The sequence below is a fragment of the Canis lupus genome, chromosome 6 (genome assembly GCF_003254725.2).
Source record: "Canis lupus dingo isolate Sandy chromosome 6, ASM325472v2, whole genome shotgun sequence".
NCBI lineage: Eukaryota > Metazoa > Chordata > Mammalia > Carnivora > Canidae > Canis > Canis lupus.
The window spans coordinates 29,083,036-29,105,967 of record NC_064248.1 but is presented as its reverse complement, the minus strand read 5'-3'; the positions used below and the strand labels follow the sequence as shown (position 1 = coordinate 29,105,967).

At 40.9% G+C, this 22,932-nt stretch overlaps 1 protein-coding gene across 6 annotated transcripts in view; it reads left to right on the top strand.

The window, feature by feature from the left end:
- Positions 1 to 22,932, top strand: part of ERCC4 (ERCC excision repair 4, endonuclease catalytic subunit) — a 44,953-nt gene that overhangs the window by 5,489 nt on the left and 16,532 nt on the right. For 5 of the 6 annotated variants that reach the window (XR_003123999.3, XR_003123998.3, XR_007411265.1 and 2 more), the window contains exons 3-10: positions 2,466 to 2,661; positions 3,831 to 4,038; positions 6,951 to 7,131; positions 8,136 to 8,264; positions 9,515 to 9,625; positions 12,205 to 12,802; positions 15,091 to 15,183; positions 21,796 to 21,908. Coding sequence is in view for 3 of the 6 variants with exons in the window: in XM_025416467.3 (XP_025272252.1) it covers positions 2,466 to 2,661; positions 3,831 to 4,038; positions 6,951 to 7,131; positions 8,136 to 8,264; positions 9,515 to 9,625; positions 12,205 to 12,802; positions 15,091 to 15,183; positions 21,796 to 21,908 (1,629 nt within the window). In the remaining 3 variants the exon portion in view is untranslated. The remainder of the gene's footprint in view (positions 1 to 2,465; positions 2,662 to 3,830; positions 4,039 to 6,950; positions 7,132 to 8,135; positions 8,265 to 9,514; positions 9,626 to 12,204; positions 12,803 to 15,090; positions 15,184 to 21,795; positions 21,909 to 22,932) is intronic. The other variant, XM_025416469.3, reaches the window with a different exon arrangement.

The following is a 22,932-nucleotide window of genomic DNA, read 5'->3' as shown; positions in this document are numbered from 1 at the left end:
GTGCCCAATGCTGTGATTCAGTCTAATATTCATTCAACAAACATTAATTTACTGAGAGTTCCTTGTTTGGCAGGAATGGGGTGGGTGCTGATGATTGGAAAATGAATGAGATGGTGTGGTGGGCACCCACCTCCACCTGTGCCAAAGGTGTGAACCTGGGCAAGTTGCTTAATTTCTGTATGACTCAGTTTACTCCTCTGTAAATGGAAGCCGGCAACAGTGCCTTCCTCCTGGGATTAGCATGAGGGTGGGATGAGGTCATGTATGTAAAATTCCTCACGCCTCACTTGGCACATGGTGAATGTTCTCTGGTCATTGCTTGTTGTCGTGATGTCCTTATCTTTGAGCGGTTTAGTGGAGGAGCCAGATGGAAAGAAGTAGTGACTCAATACAGTCTGAGATACAAACTGTTATGGGAGCATAAAAATGAAATATAAGTAGGCTTTTGTGAGACTACCAGAAATGCAGCCTAACTGTGTTTTCATCTTTTTTTTTTTAAGATTTTATTTATTTGAGAGAGGGAAAGGGAGTGTGAGCAGGGGGAGGGGCAGAGAGAGAAGCAGACTCCCTGCTCAGCGGGGAGCACGAATCAGAGGTTCCATCCTCGATTGATCAATTGATCGCTGAGTATATGACCCAAGCCAAAGGCAGACGCTTAACCAGTTGAGCCACCCAGGTGCCCCTGCTTGTGTTTTCTTGTTGCTGGTTTTTAAAATGGTGGCTGGGGGTATAGGAAGGGGGGTCCTCAGATTGTATCACTTAGGAAAAACCAGGTTTTGTCCTCAGCACACCCCCGTCCCCACCACCACCATCACCACCATTGCCTGGTTTGGAAACTTTAGTCTCCCACTACTTGTCGGATGACCTTGATCAACTTGTTTCCCTCTCCTGATCTCATAATAACACCTACCTCATAGAATGCTCATGAGGATTAAATGAATAACAGTCCACTTAAGTACCTAACCCTGGCGCCTGAGATGGAATGGTCATTCTCCTCTTCTTCCTCTTCCTGGGTTCCAAAAGAATGACAGTCTCTTGGAGCACATTTTCTTAAATTGAGGTTCATCTTTTTTCTAAAAGTCCACTTTTATTACTTTAACCTTATATGATACTTCAGTTTAGGTCAGCAAGTGTAGCGTAGGAAAGTACTTGGAAAAGTCCAATGACTAGGTCCAGTCTTTGCTCAGTGGTAAATTAGTTTACCTACATAAACTAATGTATGTATTGTGGTGATTGAAAATCTTTGTCTACAAACATGTTGTGGTTATTGAAAATCTTTGTCTACAGACTCCTAAATAACACTATTAATTTTTACCGTATCTGAAAAACAATTTGCTTAGCTAGAATAAGTTGTAGCTCCATCTGCCTCCATCCAAAATGTCAACACCAAAACAATAGAATCTGAATCGAGCTTACTGAACTAGTAGAGAAAGGAGTCACTAATCACTTCTAATGCCATTTCCCAGGCTCTAGGAGTGATGTGAACTGATATAAAAACACATAAGCACATTTATGACAAACTTATATATAAGGTAATTGGCTTGATGTAGGTCTAAAAAACTGAGAATCATCGTAGAATAATTGAGTTTTTGATTCAAAAATGATATCTGTGCGCTCTTATGTAATATATGTTCCTAATCAGTAGTCACACTGCATGAAAACGGCATAAATATGTATAATATCGTGTGTATATGTTACATATACATATCAGAGATCATCTGCTCCAATACTCCAATACATTTTATACATAAGGAAACATGTAACAGTTGTCTGTTTTTGTGATCTCAGAGGCATCAATCATACCACCCCAGAACACAGATGTAGTAAATACATTCATTAAGGGTTTTTATTTTAATGGACTAATTTATCTCTCAATTGAATATACTCTGATTCCAAAACTTGAATTGTTCTAGTCGGTGATGCAGATGTTGCCCAGACTCCTGAATTGCTATTTTATGTAGTCCACATGTGGTTCACATATAAAAGGAGAGTCAGGGAGCCATTTCGCTTTCAGAAATTCTTCCACTGTGCCAGACACACCCCACCCCAGGGCCTTTGTTCTTTTTGTCTCTTCAGCCCGGAACTCTCTTGGCATACATGGCGACAAGGCTCACCTCTTCGTTTCCACCTACCCTTGGCTCAGACGGGGCCTCAATGAGGCCACCCTATCGACAGTCGCCAATCACCACCCCTCCCACACACTCCCTCTCCTCCTCTGATTCACTCTTTCTCCCTAGTAATTATCACTCTACAACCAGCTAAATAGTCTTCGTGTTTATACTGTGTATCGGAAGGACCATGGGGACAGGGATTTACATCTGTGGGTTCACTGCTGTATCCCCAGTGGAGATCAGTGCCTGCCCATGCCCAAGGAGGTACTCAGGAGACATGTGGTGAATAAGTGAATGAAGATGTGCATGACGTTCCATGACTCTTCTGCAATCTAAATTATGATTTCCTCCCAGGCATCTTGGTGTATAGAGCTCACCGGATAATCGAGTCTTGTCAAGAAGCGTTCATCTTGCGTCTGTTTCGCCAGAAAAACAAGCGTGGTTTTATTAAAGCTTTCACAGACAATGCTGTCGCCTTTGATACCGGTTTTTGTCACGTGGAAAGAGTGATGAGGAATCTTTTCGTAGGGAAGCTCTATCTGTGGCCAAGGTAAATAGCACATTGCAACACATTTCTGGGAGAGAATCTGCTATAACTTAAATGTGCACTTTAACACGATGTAAAATTACTGTAATTGCACTCCATACATGACAGCCGGGCTCCTAACAAGCACGTCAAATAGAAATAGATGGTCACCGCATCCGTGGTTCTTTTATAAGTAGAGAGCGATTTGATAGTTATTTTTCTGGTAGCGCATCAAATCCATCCAAGGGCAGCCATTCCTTCTTGTATGTTTAGTGAGATCCCCAGAGAATCTAGACATTCACATAGACAACAGCTTTAGGTGAATTACAGATTTATTGGCTCTAAGACTCCCACTTCACTTTGAAAATTGCCCATTGGGGAATAAAGCACCAAGGTTTTGAGGAATTTATATATATGTGTAGGAAAAACTGTAAGGTTTCAGTGTTCAAACATCTTGCACTTATGCTAATACATATTTTGATTATATTATATGGCATTTACAAAGAATTGCCATAGTCTTTTTCCTCTCCTGATTATACCTTATTTTTTTTTTAATTTTTTATTTATTTATGATAGTCACACAGAGAGAGAGAGAGAGGCAGAGACACAGGCAGAGGGAGAAGCAGGCTCCATGCACCGGGAGCCCGACGTGGGATTCGATCCCGGGTCTCCAGGATCACGCCCTGGGCCAAAGGCAGGCGCTAAACCGCTGCGCCACCCAGGGATCCCCTGATTATACCTTATTAAAGGGATTGGGACACTTATTCTGTGGAGGACCAGATAGTAAATATTTGGGGCTTTGCAGGCCCTGCACTCCATCACAATGATTCATCTCTGCTGTTAGAGCAGGAAAGCATCCATAGACAGTCCATAAACAGTGGGTGTGGCTGTGTTCCAATAAGACTCGTTCTAAAACTGGGTTCGGCCCAGACCATAGTTTTGCTGACCCCTGCCTAATTTGAATAATAATGTCCATTCCTTGAGGATAAAAGTCTTCTTTTATCATTGTCAAATTTGCTTTCTATTTTGTTTATGAAACATTGTCATTTTGCTTTCTATTTTATGTCTTAATTGCATTTTACCAAAAAAAAAAACAAAAAAAAAACAAAAAACTGTGAGAGTATTAAAACAAGATCAGAAATACAAAGCTCTTAAAACTCAAGAAAATCTTTGAAAACTGTTTGTCTCTGCAGGTTCCACGTAGCTGTAAACTCGTTTTTAGAACAGCACAAACCTGAAGTTGTAGAGATTCACGTTTCTATGACGCCTGCCATGCTTGCTATACAGACCGCCATCCTAGACATTTTAAATGCATGTCTGAAGGAGCTCAAATGCCATAATCCGTCCCTCGAAGTGGAAGATTTGTCTTTAGAAAATGCTATTGGAAAACCCTTTGACAAGGTACTGTTTCTTTTCCTTTTAAGCACAGTTTGTGATCTTATAATTTTGAAGAATCCAAGTTATTTTCGTAATTGCAGTGTTCTTAATAGGAATTTGCTATTATTTTATAATTAATTTGGAGCTGGTTTCAGGGTAGCTTCTTTGGTTTCCTGGAACATAATAATTTGTAGTAAAATACATGGACGGACATATAAGCACAACTCTGATTTTTGCAGTTATGCAGTTATTATCTTAATATTTTAAGTATAATTAAGAAAAGGATAAGTAACCTTTTTGCTCTGAAATGACAGCATTTGGATATCTACAGGTAGGAGAGTCTTACATAAGAATGCTTCATGAATTTAAGTTTTAAAAAAAGAATGCTTCATGATTTACGATCTTTTGTTTAGAATAAAAATAATTGGGATGAGTTTTCATTACTGAGGAATGTGAACTTTGCTCTGTCTTAAAATTACATTTTGAATTGAGAAAATGGGACTTTAGTTCAAAGAACTTTTATTCTAACTGATTTTTTTTTTTTTTTTTTTTTTTTTTTTGGAGAGAGAAAGCATGCATGAGGAGGGGGAGGGGCAAAAAGAGAGGGAGAGAGAGAATCTCAAGCAGACTCCATGCTAAGCCTGGAGCCCAATGCAGGACTCGATCTCATGACCCTGAGATCATGACCTGAGCTGAAATCAAGAGTCAGAGGCTTAACCGACTGAGCCACCCAGGTGCCCCTCTGATTTTTTTTATCATAGATGAATATTAATACAGATGCAGATATATCAAAGATTGAATTGTAAATCCAGAAAAAGCTGACTTTTAAAAAATTCCAGATAGCTTTTTTTTATTTTTACATATTTTAGTGGAACAAATTCCTGTCTTTGAAACTCTGAACCAATCTGTCACTGGAAATAATGCATAGTGATTATTAAAAAGGAAAAATGTAACGCCTCATTTCTCTGATTCTTCCAAAAAGTTATTTTACTGTGAAATAATGATATATAAAACTAATTTCATATGTTTTTTTCCCTTGTTCTTAAAGTATAGAGCATGATCAAGCCAAAAAGAAAAACCACCAAAAACAAACCTACACATTCTTTTAGTAGAATGCATATGTCCTTAGGAAAAAAAACAAAATATAGCCTAATATGTTTTGTGCTAAGTTTCTGGTTATCATTTCCTGACTAATAAAAGTCAAAGTATTATTTTGGATATTCTTTTAGCAACCAAATGTAAATGCAGATGTAACTTGCAACTTGTTAGAAAATTTAACTTTTATAGATGATTTTGCCAAACAGGTATGCACTTCTGTGTTCCAGTTTGTCTAGGGCAGTTACACCATTTACCTGTTGTCCTGGAGTAATTATTAATAATATAATTTCATTTTTACAAGAGTCCTAGTTTGAACAATAAATTATACAGTCATACAAATATTACTCCTGATGAATATTAAATTTGTTAGATAAGATGCTACATGGTGATACTGCTTCCATATCATGCTATAAGTATCATCCTTTCCAGTTACAAAATCAGTTTGTAAAGGACATGTGTGTGGGTGTATGTATGCATACATATATGTAAATATATAGCATATACTATATATGTGTATATAGTATATGCAAAAAGCTATTCTGTGTTTTAGGCAACTTTTTTAAAAAAGATTTTATTAATTTCACTTTACAGAGAGAGCAGGGGAAGGAGCAGTGGGGAAGAGAGAGGGAGAGAATCTCCAGCAGACTCCACAGTTAGTGCAGACCCCGATGTGGGGCTTGACCTCACGACCCTGAGATCATGACCTGGCCAAAACCAAGCGTCAGATGTTTAATTGACTGAGCCACCCAGGCGCCCCTGCTTTTTAGGGTCTTAAAAAAAAAATCAAATTTAGTCCAATGTTAATTTAACAAGTGTTTTCCCAGCCATGAATCACATTAAAAAAACAAACAAAAAAAAACAAAAAACAAAAAAACAAAGACCTAAGCAAATCTTTTACACCACCATATTAGGGTACATTGTTACTTAATTTGATACCATGTAGTTTCCCTCCTATATGTGCTCTGTTCCATGCCCAACTGTATCCCACATTTTTATCTACCTAGAATGGGGTCACAGCCAAACTTGGCAGAAATTGAGTATGTCTAAGCTACCTGCTTTGACTCTTCATAAAAATAAATAATTGGGGATCCCTGGGTGGCGCAGCGGTTTGGCGCCTGCCTTTGTTTGGCCCAGGGCGTGATCCTGGAGACCCGGGATCGAATCCCACATCGGGCTCCTGGTGCATGGAGCCTGCTTCTCCCTCTGCCTGTGTCTCTGCCTCTCTCTCTCTCTCTCTCTCTCATGAATAAATAAATAAAATCTTTAAAAATAAATAAATAAATAAATAAATAAATAAATAAATAAATAAATAAATAAATAATTGGTTATCTGATGTTTATCAGTCCTTTTCTCCTAATAATGTAAATATGAATAATTATGAATTGACTATCTGATCAGAGATTCTAGGGATAAAACACTGCTTTGTATTTGAAAATGCATTTGAAATATTTATTTTAAATATATATTTGAAAATCAGTTCAGGTCATGATCCTGGGGTCCTGGGATCAAGCCCCACATCTGGCTCCCTACACCGAGAGGAGCCTGCTTCTCCCTCTCCCTCTGCCTGCCACGTCCTCTGCTTATGCTCTCTCTGTCAAATAAGTAAATACAATCTTAAAAAAAAATCTTATGTACTGAAATTTTCTGTCTATTTCCTAGGGAGATGATGCTTGGAGTTTTTTTGTATGAGTGGTAAAGTATACATAATATAAAATTTACCACTCTAACCATTTTTAGGTATATGGGGATAGGATAATGTTCATTGAAAGTATAATTTATACTAATAATAGCTATATTGAATGTGTTTTTAGCAATACTAAATTTTATTCTTGTTTTAGACAATCCGCCATTATCTGGATCCTTTGTGGCACCAGCTTGGAGCTAAGACTAAGTCCTTGGTTCAGGACTTGAAGATATTACGAACTTTGCTGCAATATCTCTCTCAGTATGATTGTATCACATTCCTTAATCTTCTGGAATCCCTGAGAGCAACAGAGAAGGCTTTTGGTCAGAATTCAGGTGGGAGATAAAAATACTAATATTATTATGGGAGCTGATTTGAATAAAGTGTTGGATTTCGTTGGGGAATCAGATGTAGGAAGTGCTATATTCAACTACATGATATACTAAGATTTCAAACTACGTTTTTATGTTCATAGCACAAAGATGTAGGTTTTATTGATAGCTAATGTTTCCGCCTACTTAACTTCTGTTCTGTATAATAATAAATATTCATATCCATTCCGGGCGATTTTATTTCTAGAAAAGACTCTGTATATTACAGGCAGTCCCCAACTTAGAAATAGGTTGTGTTCTGGAAGTTTTAGTTGTTAAGAACTTCAAATTCGTTTTCTCCAAAGAAGCAGGAAGGATTTTAAGGTTTCATCAGCCAGAGTGCTGAAGACTGAGGAGATTTGTAGGGAAACACATGTCCACAGCTGGCCACCGTCTTGTTTTTCTACCAACCACATCTGCACCTGCTAGTGTAGCCTCTGTCACTGTTTGGCTAGCCCATCGATTTTCAAAGTGTAGTCCCTGAGCCCCGGAGGCCAAGATTTAATACAATTAATAATTTTTACCTCTTCATCAGGGACATTCGTAAGTGATAAACTACAAATGCATAGCAATGAAGAATGCGTTGACTACTAGTGTACTTTGGTTCTACTGCCTTGATTACATTCAGGCGCCAGCAGTGTTACCCACCAGTGCTTCTGCACCATCACTGGAAATGTCAGCACAGTGGGGGGTGGGGGGGGATCAAATAATGAGTCAGTGTCCTTATGAGAATAGTTTTGAGATCCAGACCCTCTGGAAACAACTCAGTGACCCCCGGAGGTCAGTAGGCCACACTTTGAAAACCACTGGTCTAACCAAACAGTGATGGAAGCCACAGTAAGGGAGAGGGTGTGGTTCAGAGGAGAACAAGATGGTGAACAGTTGTCCATATAGGGCATGTGACCATCAGTCTTTAACATTCATCCCAAACTGAGGGCTTTTTTTTTTTTTTTAACTTTTTGTATTAGGTTGGCTGTTTCTTGACTCTAGCACCTCCATGTTTGTAAATGCTCGAGCAAGGGTTTACCATCTTCCAGATGCCAAAATGAACAAAAAGGGCAAAATGTCTGAAAAAATGGAGATCAAAGAAGACCAAGGTATCTTGTAGGCTTGGTCTTTTTTTTTTTTAAACATGTTTTTAAATGTGAATTCTGTTTGCCAACATATTGCTCATCCCATCAAGTGCCCTCCTCAGTGCCCATCACCCAGTTACCCCATCTCCCCCTCCACCTCCCCTTCCACAACCCTTTGTTTGTTTCCCAGAGTTAGGAACCTCTCATGTTTTGTCTCCCTCTCTAATTTTTCCCCAGTCAGTTCCCCTCCTTTCCCTTTTAATCCCTTTCACTATTTCTTATATGCCACATATGAGTGAAACCGTATGATGATTGTCCTTCTCCGATTGACTTATTTCACTCAGCATAGGCTCGATCTTTAACTGTGTCTATTTATGTGTTTAGTGTGGAAATTCTTACCGAGTGAGCATATTAATCTTACATATCCTTCAGCCATGTGAAAAACATGTGCTCTGTATCTTAAACATGTTATATGCAATGTATGTTAAAAGTATCCAATACGGCAAACCTTAGAATCCATTGTCAGAGGAATACAAATAGCAAGTGCTAAGTATCAATCAAGAGTATTCTCACCACCACATATGAGCTACAGATTGATTTTTTTTTAACTTCAGAGTAATAACTACTTTTGGCACCGTCAAGTCTTAACAGAATGTTTAACATTCCTTTTAGCTTTAAAAAAAAATAAATATACTAGAATGAGGCAAGTATGGATTTTATTCCAACACTTAACTAGTAGGTATAATAAATATCATTGGGTTTTTTTTTTTTTTTAAAGCATGAGATGGGGTGATGCTGGCCTTCTGTCTCATTCAAAGGTCTAGTTCAAAACTAAGTAGATTAATGATGTGTTTGAGTCTTTACAGAAGCATTTGACTGCTATCTAACTTGTATCCCATCTTCAGGATTGTGAAAGTCATGGGAATTTTAGGATTAATAAATACCATTACTCTATACTGGTCCTTTGATTTTATGTAGCAGCTGATATACAGTGTCACAATTAAGAACTAGGACAGTATCTTCTGTAATTCATGACCATGCAAGTAATTTGCTCTCAGGGCTCTATTCACGTCGGTTGGGAGTGTATTTCATTTAGACCTTAATAAACAGACCTTTTTCAAAGAAAGAAGATTCTATTTGGCATCAGGAAGGAGGCTCAAAGGAATGGGCTTTCCAAATGATGCTTGTGTTACCTGTTGTTTTGAAAGCCTGTGAAATACTTTATGGATAAATATTATCACATAGAATGAGGTCATCTTTTCATTTCTATACAGAAGCAAAAAAGGAATTGGTCCTCGAAAGCAACCCAAAATGGGAAGCACTGACCGAAGTACTGAAGGAAATTGAGGCAGAAAATAAGGAGAGCGAAGCCCTTGGTGGTCCAGGTAGGAAAAAAAGAGATGGTGACATTTGCTTTCAAAATGCAGCATGTGAGTCCTCTTTGTTAGTTCTTTAAAAATAACTAACTTGGGCAGCCTGGGTGGCTCAGCGGTTTAGCGCCTGCCTTCAGCCCAGGGTGTGATCCTGGAATCCCAGGATCGAGTCCCACATCGGGCTCCCTGCGTGGAGCCTGCTTCTCCCTCTGCCTGTCTCCCTCTCTCTCTCTCTCTCTCTCTCTCTCTCTCTCTCTCTGTGTGTCTCTCATGAATAAATAAATAAAATCCTTTAAAAAAATAAAAATAACTAACTTGATTTTGTTTATAAAGCATAGAAGAGTAAATCCCAAAGGAACACCGAAATCCTGGTGGCAGCCTCATTTTCTGTTCTTTTGATGTGATTTTCTCCAGGTTGAATCCTTGTATATTCATGAAAGCAGGGTTGTCTGCCTGTGTGTGTGTGTGTGTGTGTGTGTGTGTGTGTGTGTGCTGGTTGCCTTCTCAGGACTTCTATTTAAAGAGGCAGCTAAATCTCCGCATACACGTTCACCAGGCTTTCAGTCTGGAATCCCCAAGGAGAAAGCTAATGGGCTTGCTTTATTCTCAGCAAGTGTCTTTCCAAAAAAGTCTTAACTGTTCTATGGAGCAGCATTGACCTAGCCTCCGCCAAAAAATTGCAGATTCCAGGGCTGCTGTCTTCAAACATGAGTATACTAATAGCTTAGCACGGTAGACCAAACCTGAACTACATTTAAAAATACAACTGTTATAAAATAAAACTAGATTAAAAAAAAGAAAAAAAACTAGGGGCACCTGGGTGGCTCAGTGGTTGAGCATCTGCCTTTGGCTCAGGTAGTGATCCTGGGGTCCTAGGATCAAGTCCCACTTCAAGCTCCCCGCGGGGAGCCTGCTTCTTCCTCTCCCTATGTCTCTGCCTCTTTCTCTGTGTGTGTATCATGAATAAATAAATAAAATCCTTTTTAAAAAAAATCTATTGAGATTTTGAACTCCTATAAATCAGCAAAGGCAAGCACATAATTCTCATATTAGTAAATATACTGGTGATGTTATCCAAGAACCTCCAGTACTGTGATTGAAGACCCAAAGTCATGCATGCTTACTTAGGAAAACTGAAAAGTACGAAGGAAAAAGAGAAGGGGGAAAAATTATGTTTAGGAGCCATGCTGGCATATTTGCTTCCAGGGTTTCTTTTATGTATTTTCTGTCTCACATTATTGGGGTTATAGTGCAGATATAATTTCTGGATATATAATTAGCAAGTCAAATGATAATGTTCTTGAGACATATTACCATGTTTGACTTGTACAAAATTTTTGTGAATTTTCGTTTCTTCTAGCAGCATAAAAGTTCATCTTTTTTTTTTTTTTTAAGATTCTGTATTTTAAAGATTTTATTTATTTATTCATGAGACACAGAGAGAGAGGCAGAGGGAGAAGCAGGCTCCCTGCGGGAAGCCTGATGCTGGACTTGATCCCAGGATGCCAGGATCACAACTTGAGCCAAAGGCAGATGCCCAACCACTGAGCCACTCAAGTGGCTCATTTTTTAGTTTTATTTAATTTATTTATTAGAGAGATTATGGTGAGGGCGGGAGCAGAGGGAGAGGGAAAGAGAGAATCTCAAGCAGACTCCATGCTGAGCTCAGAGCCCAACAGGGCTCACAGATCCCAACAGATCCCACAACCCTGAGATGATGACCTGAGCCGAAATCAAGAGTCAGACCTTAACCAACTGAGCCACTCAGGTGCCCCAGAGCTCATCTCTTTTTCATTTAGCAGACAATGACTGGTGATTCTGTATATATTCGTGTGCATATATACGTGTATATGTGTAACAATTTTATTAATTTGATTGGAGAAAAATGTTATTCATTTGAAATTTGATGCTTGGTAAGCTTTTTCTTAAATGCTTTTCCTCTTTTGTGAATTGCCTTTTTTTTTCCTTTGTCAATTTAGACTATGTCCTCAGTTTGTGTTGGCTTTTTATATGTTAAAGATATTGTCATTTATGGTAGTTGTTTGGTAAAGTTGTTTTTTTGTCTTTATGCTAAGAAAGCTATGCTTTCTTAATGCATAGCTTTTTTCTTCTATAGAGTCAATCTTAGATTATAGACATCTGCTTTCTCTGAGATTTCTTCCATTGCTTTTAAGCCTAGAAAATCATTTCCATCCAGAAAGATGGAGAATGGTCCCCTTTTTTTTATGATTTAGTATTTAACATTTGACTCTATAATCCATTTGGAATTTATTTTGGTATATAAAATCCTCTGGAAAATTATTAATTAAAAAGAGCTTCTGTAAAGCCTCCATTATACCACAGCTACGCTTTCCTAAGACTAAATGTTTCTGGCTTCAACTTTACTCAAAAGATTTAACTAATCCTGCCAGAGAGGGAAAACATTTGATAAGCATCTGAGACCCTTTTTAAACAAATTGTGAATACTGTATCCTTCACGCCAAGGGGTAAGATATATCTTCTTTGTCGGTGGAAGAGGCGAGTGGGCAGACAGGTAGGAAGTACAGGGACACGTGAGGTCATAGTAACATAACCCTGTTTCGTAATTTTAGGTCAGGTACTCATTTGTGCAAGCGATGACCGAACGTGTTCCCAGCTGAGAGAGTATATCACTATTGGAGCAGAGGCCTTCTTGATGAGGCTCTACAGGAAAACTTTTGAGAAGGACAGCAAAGCTGAAGAAGTGTGGATGAAACTTAGACATGAAGACAGTCCAAAGAGAATGGCGAGATCTAACAAAAGGCCTAAAGACCCCCAAAACAAACAAAGGGCTGCCACCAAAGAAAGGACTCTCAAAAAGAAAAAGCGAAGGTTAACCTTAACTCAGATGGTAGGAAAGTCTGAAGAACCAGACGAGGAACAGGATGTCAAGGAAGGCTATCCTAGAGACACGGGCAGTAGCCCAGAAAGCTCCCTAGAAGAAATTAAGCATGAGGAATTTGATTTAAACTTGTCATCTGATGCCGCTTATGGACTCCTGAAAGACCCGCTTACCATCCTCCATCCACTCCTGGGCTGTAGTGACCCCTACGCTCTGACAAGGGTGCTCCATGAAGTGGAACCAAGATACGTGGTTCTGTACGATGCAGAGCTGACGTTTGTTCGCCAGCTTGAAATTTACAGGGCAAGCAGGCCCGGAAAGCCTCTAAGGCAAGTTATAAAGAATATTAGCCATTTCTTCTCTCTTTTTTTGTGTACATATATGTATTTTTTAAAAAGCTGAAGTATAGTTGACATATAATATTAAATTAGGTTCAAGTGTACAAAATAGTGATTCAATAATTCTACACATTACAAAATGCTTGCCATGATCAGTGTATTATGATATTGATTATGTTCCCCACAGATTATTTATTTTATAAGTTTGTACCCCTTAGTCCCCTTCATTGATTTTACCCTTTCATCCCACCCACACGCCCCTTAGGCAGCTATCATTGTGTTCTCTATTTGAGTCTATTTCTCTCTTTGTTGTTTGTTCATTTTGTTTTGTTCTGTTTTGTTGTTTTTTGTTTTTTTTTTTAGATTCCACATATAAATGAAATCAAATGGTATTTGTCAGTCTCCATCAGGCTTATTTCACTGAACATACCTACCCTCTAGGTCCATACATGTTGTGGCAAATGGCAAATTTTATTCTTTTTTATGACTGAGTAATATTCCATTGAACGGCTTCTTTTAAAGGCTTCAATTTCACAGTTCTTTAGGCTTTCACACAGATGCTGTACCTGTTGCACATGGATTTTCTTTAATATTCTGTTGTTATGATGTGGGTTATGTTTATGAAACCTTCTTTTGCTTTCTGATCCACCAGGGAAGTTTGCACAGGAAGGATGACAACTATAGTAGAACAACAAATCTAGGAAGCTATCTGTGTTCTGGTTACTTGATGCTTTGTTGTTCTGTACTGTACCCTTTGTGCATTGGTTGTAGTTTACGGGATGCTGTATCTGAACAAATCTAGGAAATGTATCATATCCTAACTTCTACCAAAAATTACTATAATTATGGCTCAGCTAAATGGTTTTGATCTTCTAAAATGTCGTTCTTGTAAATTTCAAGAAGTGACTCTAAATTGCATCCACATAAAATGAAAGTATTTGGGAAATTATTGTACCATGTTTTCTTGAGTTTCAAGAAATAGCAGATTAAAGGAAAAAAAATCTACAGAAATATCAGATGAGAAAATGATGCCTCTCAAAGAATATAGTGTTCTGGGTCTCAAATTATCTGAGAGAAATAAACAGCAAAATTAATATCCTGAACTCAGCCTGAACCAAAAACAGAGCCAAAAGAAACCTTCCTAGCAGTTTAACTAATGCAGGCTTCCAGAGCAGCAATGAACGGAGCAGGTGGGTAAGAAATTACACAGGATGAAGAGATTAGATGAAGCTGATCAGATAATTATAGGCTGGTAAATTTTTCAGACTTTGCTGCTGATCAACTTTGTAGATACCTCATGTGCTCCCAAGTTCTTTGTTGCCTGAGAATGGAATAGTGTGGTATTTGGAAACAAAATGTCAGAGTCAGAGGGGACCTTGCATTCAACTGTTCCCTCTGTCAGTTGGAAACTAAGATCCAATAATAATGGATGACTTGCTCTTGGCCACATAGCATTTCTGGGGGAGAGCTGAAGTCTTTGGGCTCATTGTCTCTGTACACACTTCAAAAATATATATAACCTAGAAACATGTAATCCAGAAGAAAAGTCGAAAGTATAAAAAGGAAAAACCTCTGATAGTTGCAAAAGAGGGAGAGAGGAGATGCTTATTAAATCAGCCTCTGAGCTACAAATAAGATAGAAAAGCAGTCCTTCCTAAGAGAAAATAATATGTCGAATTATTTTCTTAAGCCCTATATCATCCGTGTGTCTTCTGCATCTGTGTGTTTATGTAACACATGCACTGCCTTGGTTCTGTGAAGACACAGATAAAAAAAGCGCCGAGAAGGAAGATGAAGGCCATATAGATTTCATTTGTTTATTTCTCACTAATGTGAACTTTACACAATCTGCGTTTTATTTTATTTTATTTTTTTTTCAATCTGCGTTTTATAACTACTATCCAACTTTGCAAATGATCGTTTGGCAGAGGTGTAAAGAAAAAACTGAAAAAAAAGAGAAGCCGCTGAGATTTTGCGTTTTCTGATTTGTTTATAGTCATGAAGCAAGAATTATTCTATCCCTCTAGTTATATTTCAGTGTTTACCTAAACTCTATTCCTCCTTTCGGTAAAGGAGGAAAAAAATGTGGTAATGAGACTTTTACCAGGTGGGGTTGCAGCAGCTTAATTTTAGGTACGTGATTAATGGAGCCTTTTATTCTTGGTCAAATATTTATTATTTGAGCAGTGTAGATTGCTGATTTTGAATGCTGCGCTCTTCCTTTCAGGGATTAAAAATTGTGTTTTTATAGCCTAAAAGAGTTCTGTTTTAACTGGCAGGGTCTACTTTCTTATATATGGAGGTTCAACCGAGGAACAGCGCTATCTCACTGCCCTGCGGAAGGAAAAGGAAGCTTTTGAGAAACTCATAAGGTAATACATAGAGGCCTTTCAAGATGTAGAGGCTTCTCTGAGTGGGGGCCTACCTAATTGCCCTCAGGAAAGATGGAGAGGGAAGGAGGCTCGGAGGGTCACCTCAAGATAAACCTGTGGTCTGATTCAGCTCTGGGCTATATGCACATTTCTTGTCCCCTCCTTGTCTTTTCCATCTTCTCCAGTTGCCTTTCAGTGATTTAACAGAATATTGGAAATGTGGCGAGAACTGCTTTTCTGCTTGTAAAGACTCGTAACAGAGAACACCAGAAATACAGCTTAGCCACCCCTTTTCTCAAGAAATACGTTCTTAAATCTCCCCCCTCCCCTACACACACAAGCTTTCTCCCTTCCCTTGGAATTATGATTTATTTTCTCCTGGTAAAATTGCCATTGTCTGTGGGTGGGTGACCGCCTTACCATTTGCTGGGAAATGCTTTTACATTCCCTCCCCCCTCCACCCCTACTGCTGGTTCAGATCACCAGCAGTAGAATCACTCTGGGAAAATACTGTTTTGAAGGTGTGATGTTGATCTGAACGTACGTGTACTGTTTCTAGGATGAGCGTCTGGTAATACTCCGAATCCAAATAGAAAATGCTTTCCAGTGTCACATAAGGAAAATGTTCCAAGTGACATATGCACAGACTGGATGGCCACCTTTTACACCCCCGCAGGTGTTTGAGAAATCTGATAACCTTGCACCGGGGGTGTTGTCAAGGAGATGGCAGCCTCGTGAGGGAAGATGTGTCGCATGGTCTCTAAGGGACCTCAAAAGCCAGGGCGGGGGCTAGACAGGGCATCCTTGAGCTGAGCCAGAGAAATGGCTAGACCAGAGGAGAATACGGCTTGGGCTGACCAATCTTCCAAGCCTCAGACGTGGGTAATGTATCAATGGCAACAAGAGGGCGGAAATCATTTTTAGTGGCTGTTAGCTTGCCAGGGCTCCACACAGAATTTCAAAATAGACAGCCTTCCTCCAACACTGACTGTGGGCTCTCAGTGTACACCTAAAATATCCCCGTGCCCCATTTCATCCAGGGCATACGTTCCGGGGGCTTACTGTATCAGTGCCACTGAGTCCCCGTGGAGGGGCTTGGCAGGTTACATGGGCAGGACCATTCCCCCCCTACCCCCTGTATCTTCTGGTTTTACCCCATGCCTTGGCCATGGATTCTTCTAGCCTGTGGTCAGTCCTTTCACCCTATGAAAATGTTTTCTATTAAAATGCTCTCTGGGATGGTTTTCTGGGATATGTATGTATATACAGGTGGGGTTTTTAAAAATATTTTATTTATTTATTTGAGGGAGAGAGCATGAGCCGGAGGGGAGGGCAGAGGGAAAAGGAGAAGTAGACTCTTTGCTAGGAGGGAGCCAAACTTGGGGGCTCGATCCCAGAACCCCGGGACCAGGACCCCGGGATCATGACCTGAGCCGAAGGCAGACGCTTAACCAAGTGAGCCACCCAGGCACCCCTAGATATATGTTTTTTGGAACAATATTTCAAGAAGTGCGATAACCAGGCAAGTGTTAAACAGCCTGCCTCTTCTTGTCCAAAGCTTTCGGCGCTTCTTTATGTCTTCTAGAGAAGACCCACGCTCCCCCAAGACTCTAAACAGTCAACAGATATTTACTGAGCTTCTGTTAGGCACCAAGCTCTGTGCTAATAATAAAATGCTATAGTCACAGCGTTGCCGGAAGTCCCTGCCCTCCTCAAGCTTATCCTCTAGTGGAAAAGGTGAACATTAAGTCCCTCTGAATGTTCCACGAAGCAGACATGTGCAAAGTCTGGCTGCAAAGGTGAAAGAACGGGGTACACTAGCACATGTCAGAGAGACCTGGCCAGTGTGGGGACCAGGATGGCCTTATGAAAGAAGTGACAGATAAGCCACCTGAGGGATGGAGCAGGGAAACGAGTCAGGAGAAACAGAGGTAGCCAAGATGAGGTTGAAGAAGAGAGAGAAGGCAACAGATATGAAGGAATGGAATCAAAGAATTGGTGCTACAGGATGTGGGCCAGTACCTCTTAACCTTAGTCCCTTACTCTTCACAAAACATGCTCTGCAGGAGGCTTCACCGGTTAACCGTCGCCAAGTTACAAAGGAGCACGCAGAACTGAGATCACTCAGATTAGGATACTGGTGTTCACGTTGAGGGCGGCCCCCCAAGACCACCCTCAGGCTCGGTGATTCACTAGTAGGGCCCACAGGAGCCAGAAAAAAACTGGTACACTCACAGTTTGGGTTTATGACAGCAAAATAATACAGATTAAAATCAGCAGAAGGTAAGAAGCGATGGGGCAAAGTCCAGGAAAACCAGGCATGAGCTCCCAGGCGTCCTCTCCCTGTGGAGTCCTGCCGATGTGCTTCATCTTCCAGCTGCAAGGTGTGACAGCACTTGCTGAGCATTGGTGACAAGGGGGCTTCCTCGCGCCTTGGGGTCCAGTGTTTTTATTGGGGGTCAGTCACATAGCCACAGAGTACGCACATGACAGACTCCAGCCCCGCAGAGCAAAAACAGGTATTCACCATAAATCAAGTTGTGAGCATAAATCATCTGATCAGACTGGTGCCATGTGACCCTTCCCTCCCCCAGGCCTCAGACAGAATGTTCTAAGCATTCAGAGCTCATCCTCCCAGAAGCCATCCTGGGGAGACTGGGCCTTCCCTGCAGAGTTGTAGCCAAAAGAGCCTGCTAGGATGTGGGGAAGAAGGCACCTAGGTAGGTGAGTTTTTATGCCCCAGGCTGCGCCTTCTTCGGTGCATCGGGGAACCTCATCTAGAAAAGAGTATTTTGAGTGGATTGTCACAAGGTACCACCGCCCCATGCCACTCCTGTTTCATATAAGCGAGTCTCCACACCAGAAGGGCTGGGTGACAACGTGTGGATAAGCCTGGTATATACTAGAAACCACCAACAGAATCCGGAACATGGACTACTGTCCCCCACATTTCAGTCTATGAGATAATTCCCATATCAGATTTTAATGTAATTTTATCTGTGGCCCAGCTTAATCTCCTAGCTCTCAATGGTGACCGTCTACTTATTAGGAGTTAGATCTTCCCATATTACACAACAACCAGGTAGTTACACCATTTAGAATCTTAAGGCATTTACTTTCCCAGAAAACTTGGGGAATTTGAGAAGTATTTGTTTTGAAAAGGAAAATATAAATGAAGCGTGTTGCAGAAAGAGCATTTGCACCGAGCCTGTGCTTAGAAATTTAATGTGAGAATAAGACAACGTGCTTTTGCCAGGACCTCCGTGGGTGATGTCGTAAGAATAAAAGCAGTGCTACTATTTAAAATAACCCAAAAGGAATGAATCTGGCAAACTGGCAGTGGAAGGAGAGCTTGCCTGGGCTAGATCAGTCGATTACAGATGACAAGAGGAAAAAAAACGACTCTCCTAAGTATTGATAATAAAATGCTCCCTGGGTAGAAAAATTGGCAGTAACATTCTGAGTATACATAGTTTTGGAGAGGTCACTGCTTTTCAAAGGCAAGGGTAAGATTCTTTGGAATCTTAGTTAGAAAATGTGATCGCCAGGGCGCCTGGCCGGCTCCGTAGGTGAAGCACACGACTCTTGATCTCAGGTTTGTGAGTTCGAGCCCCACGTTGGGTGTGGAGATTCCTTAAATCATAAAAAGAAAATTAAAAAAAAAAAAGAAACTGTGATTCCAAAAATGAGTTAGCATGAGGACCAGAATACATGCCTGTTGGAGGAAGATTCCTAGTTCAGCATCTCCTCCCTATATTATCATGTTGTACAAGCTATTCAGATATCATTAGAGACATTGAAGCAAAAATAAGAAACTTCTGTACTCCAGATTAAGTGGAAATAAGAACCTGCATTTTTAAAAATATTTTATTTATTTATTCATGAGAGACAGAAAGAGAGAAAAAGAGGCAGAGACGCAGACAGAGGGAGACAGAGGTTCCCATGCAGGGAACCCGACGTGGGACTCGATCCCGGGGCCCCAGGATCATGCCCTGGGCTGAAGGCAGGCGCTAAATTGCTGAGCCACCTAGGGATTCCCCCGGAATCTGCATTTTTAATTAGTAATTTGTATCTGTCACACAGAGTGACTTGGATAATTATGCTAACTGTTGAAAGCAAAGAACTAAATATTTATAATGATGGCAAATTTCTGTTACACTAAACATTTGTGTTACCAGTTAGGGAGACCTATCATGTGCTTCACAATCCAGGCTTCATTTCAGGAGTTTATTATTTCTCAGATTCAATATGCAGTTAAATTATAACATTTCACAGTAAACTAGCTGTTTTTATATGACAATATTAATTGAAACCACTGTGGAATCATTTGAAACAAATCTTCGGTTTTTCAGCATTGTCACAGATAATTAGAGGATGAGGTTACCGCATTATACATACTGTTATAATAACAGCTAACATTTTATAATGCCTGGTATGTGCCAGGCACTGTTCTGAGTACCTTATACATTGGATAATCCTCCTAATGTGCCTCTTTTGAGGTAGGTTTTATTATTATGCCCATTTTACAGATGAAATTGAGGCACAGAGCCATTAAACTACTTGCCTAAGGCCACATGGCTGGTCAGGGGTTTCAGATCCACAAAATACGGATTCATACTCTAAGCCACTAGACTACTCAGCCTCTCACAGACTACAGATTAATCAGGAAACTGGGGTGCCCCCGTGTGTGACGTGTAGCTTAGCCAGTAAAGTAAATTGAAATAAAGGGGGAAGAGATCCCAATATTAATCCCAAATGTTAAAGAAAAAGAAATTGAAGAGCAAGAACTTGTCTGGATACCTTGCCTCTTGTCTTCAACTGGAGCCTAGGAGGTATCACGGAGCAGTAAGGAGTGGCTGTCCAGCAGGCCCCACTTGCCGCCCGTATTAAGAATCTTGAGGCAACCTGGACCTGGAACCGTGCCTGGCCCCTTGCATGAACTAGTTACCAAATGTCATACTAAAAATAGCTGTGCGTTTGTATATTGTTTTAGAGTATAGAACTCAAAGTTGTAATTTCTGTTCTTTAGTGGTATCTTCGAGTAGTGCCCTGTTCTAACACATCGTTTACCCAAGGTGGTTGGAATATCCATCCATCTGGTTTTATTTCCTTTACTTGGAAAATCTGTGCTGTTTAACTCCTTATTGAAATTATGAGTGAGTCCTGAGGATCCATCCCCCTTGTGTGTCACCGTAACCCGGGCTCTGTTACTGCCACCATCGTTTCCTGCCTGTTCTTGCTTCTCCTACTCAGTTTCATACCCCATGAGGGAAGAGAGCCAGCCTCATACATTCCCTCTTCCCCTCCGACCCCAGCACCAGTCGGACACATAGCGCTTGCTGGTTCATGGATTGATGATAACGTAATTCCCTGGTTTTGACAAATAAGACCATGGCAAGCCTGGCCTCCTCACTCTCTGGTTATCGAGGACATTGTCATGATTGTAGCCCCTGATAACAAATCTTAATTATGATTGAGCCAGGTGTGAGATACTGAGCTACTTTGAAGACAGGAATTACTATGTAACCATATGTATATCCAGAGCTCCTAGCACCTCGGGTAGGAGCACTCCAGAAAGTTTTTTTAAGACAAATCTATGAGGGAATCCATGCTGCTCTATCACCTAAACTGAGTTCTTGATTGATTGATTGATTGATTGATTGATTGATTTATCTGTTTGTTTAAATCTCTGTTGGGAAATTTGTCCTACTGTGGATTTTGCCTTTTGAATTGCAAGTGTTTAATGGGGCCTCCCACCTGGTGTTTTTTAAATCGAAGTCCTGTCATCTGTGCTTTGATTTTCTTAATCATTAGTCTTTAACCATTCCTATTAATGATTTACTCTGAACACATTGGAATATAAATGCTTTAAATTATTCTTTTTTTTTTTAATGGAAGAGACCTTCTTTTTTTTTTTTAAGATTTTATTTATTCATGAGAGACACAGAGAGAGTAAGAGGCAGAGACACAGGCAGAGGGAGAAGCAGGCTCCATGCAGGGAGCCTGATGCGGGACTCGATCCCCGGTCTCCAGGATCAGGCCCTGAGCCGAAGGCAGTGCTAAACCGCTGAGCCACCCAGGCGGCCCGATTTAAATTATTCTTAATGCTCAGTACCACGTTAGCCTATTTTTATAAAAAGCCTATTGGTGGCATTTTTTTACCTGCTTATTTCATGTCTCAAAGTGTTTCAAGGACATAAAGGATGGAAAATAAACAACTCTGGAAAATTAGAAGGAGCACCTAACCAAGAAGTTCCTCCTCCTTGCTTTACCCTTGCTCATCTGTGTAGGTTTATCTAACACATTTCTCATCTTGACGCTCTTGTGGCCATTTTCTGTATTATAATCAATAAAAGATTAAAATCTGGAATTTTGAAATTAGTTCAAAAAATATTTAAAATGGAGATGCCTGGGTGGCTCAGTGGTTGAGTGTCTGCCTTCAGCTCAGGTCATGGTCCTGGGGTCCCAGGATTGAGTCCCACGTCAGGCTCCCTTCTTGGACCCTGCTTCTCCCTCTGCCTGTGTCTCTGCCTCTCTCTTTTCTGTGTCTCTCATGAATAAATAAATAAAATCTAAAAAAAAAAAAAATGTTTAAAATGTTGTCCTCCCCAGGGAGAAGGCAAGCATGGTTGTCCCAGAGGGAAGGGAAGGCAGGGATGAAGGGAACCTGGACCTGGCAAGAGGCTCCGCAGTGGCAGGCACCCCCACCGACACGCGGAAAGCAGGTGAGTCCCATCCTGTGGCCAAGCGCTCCCGGTCCTATGACGGAGGCCGGGGGAGGGAGGATAGGTTCCAGAGCTTCTCTGTAGAGGTGTGGTTTCTCTCCACAAACTTGTAAAAATGGGTGCCTACTCCCATCCCCAGAGCCAGCGCTGCCACCGTTCTCTCACCACGCGGCCCTCCCAGACCCCTGGCTCCTCATCTGTGAAATAAGGGGGCCCTGTTCTAGGCACCCCAGCCTCAAAGTCGGTCACATTCCAGCGCTGCTTGTAAACCTGGTTGGTTGGCTGAGATTCAGAATGTACCGTTGCCAAGAAACTTTTATAAATGGCAACGAGGTTCTTATTTTTACCCGAAGAAGCCGTTTTCCCTCAGATTAGACAGGAGCTGTTTGGAGCGCATCCCCACTTCGCTTCCTGCCCCCGTGTGCTGCTTCTTGGCACCTCCTCACATCCCAGGTGCGTGGCACCCTCGTTGCCGTGCGGCGCCTGAACCGTGGCATGCCAGCAAGAGCTGCTGAATTCCAAGTGCAGCGGAACCCAGAAACAGTCCCCCTCTCCCCGAAACCTCATCCCTCCATGGCAGCAGCTGCTATCAGCCAAGTGGCCAGAGGAACACAATACTACTGAGTTGACTTCCCCTCTAGTGAGGACCGGGTTAGAGCCACGGGCCTCCTGGATCCAGTATCCTCTGGAATGCCTCGGGGCTTGTCAAAGCTATGCAGCCACAGTCCTCACTCCGTGCAAATTCTCATTCAGTGGATCTGAAACGGGGTCCACATCTCGGAGCTTCTGATATCAGTGGTCCCTGGACCATGCTTTGAGAAACATGGCCTCAGAGCATCTAGGTCTTTTTTTAAAGAAGGTCTTTATTAACTCAGATAGGTTGATGACATTTCATGCAGAATATAGAACGTCAGGCCGAACGGAGGAAGCTAGATTTGAGCCTATAGGTGCCACACAGGTGCTCTTTACAGAAGTCTGTCCTTCTGAGTCTGTCCCACAGCTGCTCTAACACCACAACACACAC